Source organism: Pygoscelis adeliae, unplaced genomic scaffold, assembly GCF_000699105.1.
Source record: "Pygoscelis adeliae isolate BGI_AS28 unplaced genomic scaffold, ASM69910v1 Scaffold4, whole genome shotgun sequence".
NCBI lineage: Eukaryota > Metazoa > Chordata > Aves > Sphenisciformes > Spheniscidae > Pygoscelis > Pygoscelis adeliae.
In genome coordinates this window covers 5,897,775-5,905,212 of record NW_008824986.1, presented here as the reverse complement: position 1 = coordinate 5,905,212, position 7,438 = coordinate 5,897,775, and the positions used below count along the sequence as shown (strand labels likewise).

Sequence of the window (7,438 nt, the reverse complement as noted above, 5' to 3'; positions counted from 1 at the left end):
TGGATTTATGAAAGGCAGGTCCTGCTTGACTAACCTGAGCTCCTTCTATGACAAGGTGACCCGCTTAGTGGATGAGGGAAAGGCTGTGGATGTTGTGTACCTAGACTTTAGTAAAGCCTTTGACACCATTTCCCACAGCATTCTCCTGGAGAAACTGGCTGCTAATGGCTTGGATGGGTGTACCCTTCACTGGGTTAAAAACTGGCTGAATGGCCTGGCCTGAAGAGTTGTGGTGAATGGAATTAAACCCTGTTGGCAGTCAGTCACAAGTGGTGTTCCCCAGGGCTCACTGTTGGGGCCAGTTCTGTTTAATATCTTTATCAACGATCTGGACGAGGGGATTGAGTACACCCTCAGTAAGTTTGCAGACTACACCAAGGTGGGTGGGAGTGTTGATCTGCTTGAGGGTAGGAAGGCTCTACAGAGGGATCTGGACAAGCTGGATAGATGGGCCGAGGCCAATCGTATGAGGTTCAACAAGGCTAAGTGCCAGGTCCTGCACTTGGGTATAATTGGGTTATCTGAAAATTCAGCATGGAATAAATAACTCATTAATAAAATTAGGCCACTAAAACTGTTCTTTTTGCTTTTAATACCTTAAAAGTTATTTGTCAGGTGCCATCTGTCAAGAATTCATAATGGATATACAATAAAAGTATATAAACCCTGCCACCTGTCAACTTAAAAGCAAGGAAAATACTGAAATGCTTCTGAAGCTAAAAAAGCTCTGATTAATAATATTAAAGATTCTGAACAGGTTATTTAACATACCATAATAATTTATTTAAATAAAAAAACTGGCTGATTGTTAAACTGTTCAGTGTATGAAACCTTAGATGGACTCTTAACAGTTTCTCTGTTAAAGGAAAGTTTTATATATTTAATTAAAACATTTTGAGAATCTTGAACTCAGAATTAGGAGGTATGTGTAATGTAGCAATGTTTCTGTGTCGTATTTTCTTGATCATTGCCTTGTAACAGAGCTTTCATCCTATTTAGCCCTATGTAAAGAATGAAGCTACAAGATAAAGAGGCTAACTTCTCCCTTAGGTGTAGATATGAGCCCTTCTACTTGCAGAAGTAAATGAGAATATTTATAACTCAATATTTTAACTTTGCTTTGAAATAAAAATAATCTGCCTTTTGGTGGATTTACCAAAAGTTTACCAAAATAAACTTTATCCTACCTTTTGTGGATATCAGAGTTTGTAATTCTTCGATAACTTTGCTTTGATCGCACCAGATCTAGAATTATCATCAAATGGCACTCTGGAAAAAAATATGTTATAGCAATGGTATTTGCACTAATAATAATGCCCAACATAATAAATACAAGTAAATCAGGCCTTTCTTAAGGTAATGACTTTCTTGAACACAGTCTAAACAACTAATATAAGATTTATATATTTCAGCCAAAATTGTCAAGTATTAAGTAAAAGAATACTAATAAAGTTGCATCAAATAACGTTAGGGTTACTTTGCTACACTTTTCCACAGTGTTTTGCAGGTTTTTTTCCTCTGCCACTTTAGCATAACTAATAATGCTAAACATAACACATACCATCTTATTACAGGCTAATGCCCTATATAACTCAATTCTGCAGTTATAAACTCTTGTAAGATGGAGGTATGGAAATGTTATCTACCACAGGTCCTCTCCACAAGTTAGGACCAAGTTACGTCTCAAACATTCCTTATTTTCCTTAAAGGCCCCCAGTGAAATAACTTAGAATACTCCTAGAATTAAAAAGCTCCCTACTGTTTGGTTTGCTGCAGCTTAAACCTGTTACTTATTCTCCTAACCCAAGCAGATGAGAAGTAAATTACCTTTCTGCTTGGAAAGCCTTTGACATACTTGAGAACTATTATCATGTCTCCCCTCAATATGTCAATCTTTCCTCCTAAAGTATGTTTTATATGCATATATATGTATGAATGCACATACACATTTATTAATAAAACTATGCACACAAATCTGTGGTATAGCCTTCTGACCACTCTTAATGTTCTCCACTGGTAACTTATTTTATTTGGTCAATATTCTTCTCCAGTTGAGACCTTTGCAAAACTAGGTAGAGTGCGGAATTATTTCACATATCTTGCAAATGACATGCCTGTATAGTTACCCCTATACAGAGCTTTGGTTTTTTTTTCCCTAGCAAGATGACATCATTTAATTTGTGATCCACCTCTTGACTCTATTCTGTAATTCTGCCCCTTAAGCTGTCATTCCCTAACTTATTAATGTTTAAATTATTATTTCTGCTTAAGCATAACACCTCCCTCTAGCTCTTCCTGAATTACACCCTGTTAATTATTGCCATAAAGCAAGGTTAATTTGCATTCTAATCCTGCATTTCAAGAGTTGCTGAACCTCTTTTTCAGCCTGGTCTCATACCCAGATTCAGCAATGATATACTCTATTTCATCATGCAAATGACCTACAACAATATTTAATAATATTGGGACCAGGTTAGAGCCCTCAGAAACCTCAGACACAGTTCATAGTTATTAATAAAAGTACTTTTAACATGAAGATTGGCTCTACAATAGATTCAAACTCAGTCTGCAAGACAACAGTAATTTCACCAGCTAACAAGTAGAAGTTATGTAGGTGGTCAGAAAATAGAACAATCCTTTGAGGACTAAAATCAATAAATTTAAAATTATTTACCATTAAAGGAAATAAGATGCACTGGAGAATTAATCCTGGCATATTTTAAGAGCAGGACACAGGGTGAGAGTTAACAAGGTGCTCAGGAACTTTCCAAAAGTTGCCAGACTTGTAAATATCTGGCCTACAGACATCTGAAACCTCACCTTCAAGAGTGACCAATGTATATAGGAAGACGTATTTTCTTGATTTACATATACATGTTTAAATCACTTTGAAAAACGCTTCCTGAAGAAGCTTCCTGTTACTTGCAGGGCTTCACAATCTGATGTGTACTGTCCTTCTGAATTTTACATCTCAACACAATATAGATGGAAGCTAGCAATTCAGCTACCCTGACAAATTCAGCACAACTCCAAAGCTGAGCTTCATCCAGATGTGCAAGGGGAATAGGAGGAGAAAGGAAGATTGTGAATCTGAAAAACCAGTCCTGAATCTAAGCCTTATGCTACAACACCAGAAAGGCTAATTAGTTGTGAAGAAGCAGAGAATACCTTCTCAGAGTCTACAAATGCTCCATAATACCAGAGAAATCATTCAGTATTAACCCATTCTCGACAGACAATTCTGCTTTGCTTGAGAGGAGACTGAGGAATTTTGGAGAAGTGGTACTGCAGAGGTTGTTCTTAACAATAAAAAATACTTTGCTACCAAATACTAAATTCCATAGAAAGGGAGGGGAGTTACTGGGAAAACCATCAGATGATGACTCAACTTTTGGAATTTAAGAAATTCCAACATTTGAAAGTGGATAAGGACTAAACTTATTTGTGAGGAATAACAGGGAAGCTATGCAATAGAATAAAATCTACATAATGCAGAGTTTTTCCGATTAAAACCCTGGATCTTGAAAAAAGCCCTTAATTGCTAACATCAATACTGTGATAATCATACAGTATGAAATAAACACAGCTGGGAACAAAAGGTGGTGTAGTTAAAAAAGTATTTTTCAGTTTGCTTATCTCACTTGGGATGTTCATAGCAGCCAATCTGTTGAGTAAAATTTGAGACATTAATCTCTCCATCCCATAGAATAGAAATGCACTGCAGTTTGTCAGCAGCTGCTCCCATTCAGCTTGGCTGAAAGGCAGGAAGAAGAAAGGAAGGAAGTTACTTTTGTGTTACTATTTTACAAGAATATTTTTCAGAAATTATCCATAGCAAACACTTCAGTGTTATTTACTCCAGAAATATTTATAAGAAAAGTCAGCATGCAAAGCAAGGAGACAAAGAAGACTGCAGAATTCTATGGGAAGTGTAATAACTCATATGAACTATTAATAATTATTATTTTAATACAGAGGTATAGTTAGCTTATTAACATCATAGTAAACAAGAGGCACAGTGTATTTTTAGATAAATACCAGACTCTCAAAAAAAAATCATCGATGTATGCATTGTACATCTTTGAAATAACAATATTCAGCCTAACGTCCAATGGGAGTATTCATGTATGTACCCATCAGGATACAAAGAAATTAGGTTTTGAAAAGAGATGCAAATAATCAGCCTAGCTGGCAGCAAAAACTATGCAATTTGATAACAAGTAACAATCTTTGTAATTGTTATGAAGAAACACTACAGTGCCTACACAGTGATTTTACCTAAGTAGAGAAGATTTCAAAGGACTGATTAAAGTAGCAGTTATAAAGGAAGGTCCAGTGATGACTGTGTCGACTCACAGGACTTGTCACTGCTTGACCTCTCGAGATCCCTTTTATGCCTCTATTTCTACGATCTTAAAAGTACTTCTATAAAGAACGAAGTGTGTTCATGAATAAGCTCCATAAAATGGTATTAGTTTCACGATCAGATGTTTGAAATTGTAAATTGAAATGCACCTTCACTACTTTGCTTCTGAAATCTGTGCTCCAACCTTACAGCTGACTCAATGTGCACGAAGATGCTATAGTTTTTAATATTTGGATTTAAAAACAGTTACGAGCAAAGCCAGAAATTACATTTATGCTCACATATACTTAAAATAATCACCAAAGACTGCACCAGTAGACTTTTTGTCAAAATTGGATTATCTACATATACAGCAACTCTGACGCAACCAATCTGGCTAAATCACTTTGTGGCACTGTATTTCAGATCCCTAAAATATTCTGCCTACAAATCTAAATATGCGTTTGAAACAAAGACAATGGTTAGCTATGTGTTTACCAGCTCAGCAAAATGTGACCCTATTGTATGACTGAAGCCTCTGGGAATAGGCACAATTTTAAAAAAGAAACATGGATAAAACATGAAAGCAGATAGAATATTACAAACCTTGGAACACGTATGTTGCCAATAACTCCTTCCCACTGTAGTGTAAATAGGCCATGGTATTTTTCTAGGATTTCCTTTATCTTTTGGGAAGGACTTAAAGCTTCTGTAACAATAGAATTTCATAATTACGAGCTTAATGTGCTACAAAGGATGTTGGGCAATCTTAATTTCAATCATTTTAAAATGACAATATAATATTTAGGGTTTTTTAGGCCATCATTAGATCTTAAGTTTTTTGTAATCTAAGTCCAGCTTTTAAAACTGTAGCAATTGTGACATTTTCTGAGTAAAATTGTTCATAATTCTCATTTGAAATATATTTTATAACTGACAAGGATTACTCAGTAGACAGGTTAAAGACTTTAAAAGCACAAAGAAAAAATTTTAGATACCCTGAGAAAAGCGTAAGGTGTTGAAAACACCAGCACTGCTCATAGAGTTCTGTTCCAGAGGCTCAGAGGGGACTTAAGCAGATGAAGAAAATAACTGAGTTTCCAGTGCCCTGATTTCAGAAAGCAAGACTCCAAACCCACCTCTGCTCTCCAAGGACATTGCATATTTAATGATAATTCATTTTATCTTTTTTGACCACATTTTTGTACTACTGTAAATTAAAGATACACTCTAGAGCCAGATATTGAGCACATGGTAAACAGTGTTTTATTTTGAACTGCTGTGAAGGGGAAACTGCAAACATATGGAGTCATACTCTATTATGCTACTGATTGTTCAGTAGCTTCTTTTGCGTTGAGTTTAGGTTTAATAACTATCTCAATTAAAAACCTCCATTAAATCAATTTTTGGCATTTGATATACATGTGAGTTTGCTAATGAATGTGAATCAGTTAAACTATTGCACACACTGGGAGAAAAAGTGAGGTAGAAGAAAGAAATAATAAGACAATCTGATTTCTTTCCTGAACCTGAAACAGGTTATATTGTTTCACTGATGCACCATTTGACAGGTGATAAGCAGTACTGTTCTGATGAAAAGCTAAGCTTTTTTGTCAACATCTTGATGTCATGACTTCATTTTCTGTTACACAAATTTCTAAATTCCATGGGTCATTTGTGGAGAAAACATGATTTAATATATATTACCTGCCTCTCTTCCTTCATTATAGGGGTCCACAATATCTGATAAACAGTTAAGTGTAAACAATGCAATGTAAACAACAAAAAAAGAAAGTTTAACTGATACACTTAGCTAATAGTTTGTGAAAGGATACATTTAAAATTATGAGTGTCAACAGACAAGCAATTAGAGGGTAAATCACGATTAACTGGTGCCTATTAAAAAGAATACATATTCTATTACATGCAGAAGCCTCAATCAAATATTAACAGTATTGCATTCTTTGGGTCAAGCAACTAACAAAAAGATGTCCTAAAGTTTTGAAGGTAGTATTAAAAGCAGCATGATACTCAACTGCCAATGGAAACTAAATAGCATAAGCTATTCTGCATTATCTACAACGCATATACATACATTACATATATATACACATGGGCATGCACATATATAGATATATATGCATACATACATATATATTTATAAAAATATGTGCATACACTATATAAAATATACTATATTGTTGGGGGAGGTATTTTAGTAACTTTAAACAGCTCCCTTGGTGAGTTGTTAAGTATGACACATTTACACAGAGAGTATGATTTTTCAATGAAACAACAACTGTCATTATTGCAAAATCAACAAGAAGCAAAATTCTTATGGACTTAATGTGACATTTATTCCACTTCAGAATTCTAGCATACATAATGAGCTTCTATGCAAGCCACTTGTAGTTCTTCAACATTTTTTACACAAAAAGAAGACCTACTCCTATCATGTTTACTTAAAAAATGTGGAAAGTTCACCATTTTGACATTCTTTTTCTGATGAGCTTTTGGTTTTGTTTCTTTAGACATTTCAACATCTGTTTTAACTTCAGTCTCTGTGGAATTGAAAAGAACAGGTTTTTTTTTTAAGATACAGGCAGTTTTAGAAAATACAACTTTCTTGAAGGACTACTTATATTTGTTATGATGTAATAACAGATTAAACTAGAAAAATAAAAATTAATTTCACATCACAGCAAGGCAAGGACATTCCCCAAACCCTCTTGCCTAAAAATAATGGCTTGAAAGTGGAAAACAAGCAAGAGATCCCTTAGACACGCAAATGCTTCATTACATTGCAGATTTAGGACAGAGTTGAACAGTGGTTACCAAAGCACTTTCTACGCCTATTCCCATATCTATTAATTGTTGATGTTACTGGAATAACTGAAGCTTCTGTGAGATGCAGAGACCAAAAGGAAAAAGCAAGTTTCATATTTGAATCTGATTTTTTATTTCTTTAAGGGATTTAAGAAAAAAGCACAGAAAACTGACATATTTCTTACTGTATGTATGACTATCACCCAAAGTACATGTCTCAGCCAGTTACCACTGCAGTGCACTGCAAGTTGGTCGAAGTTTGAGATA

The 7,438-nt window shown here is 34.9% G+C and overlaps 1 protein-coding gene across 1 annotated transcript in view; it reads right to left on the bottom strand.

The window, feature by feature from the left end:
• Positions 1-7,438, bottom strand: part of CFAP46 (cilia and flagella associated protein 46) — a 98,243-nt gene that overhangs the window by 5,588 nt on the left and 85,217 nt on the right. Inside the window, exons 55-60 of the mRNA XM_009326000.1 lie at positions 6,830-6,906; positions 6,181-6,241; positions 6,053-6,088; positions 4,952-5,054; positions 3,642-3,754; positions 1,188-1,269 (exon numbers count right to left, since the gene is read on the bottom strand). Coding sequence (XP_009324275.1) covers positions 1,188-1,269; positions 3,642-3,754; positions 4,952-5,054; positions 6,053-6,088; positions 6,181-6,241; positions 6,830-6,906 — 472 coding nt within the window. The remainder of the gene's footprint in view (positions 1-1,187; positions 1,270-3,641; positions 3,755-4,951; positions 5,055-6,052; positions 6,089-6,180; positions 6,242-6,829; positions 6,907-7,438) is intronic.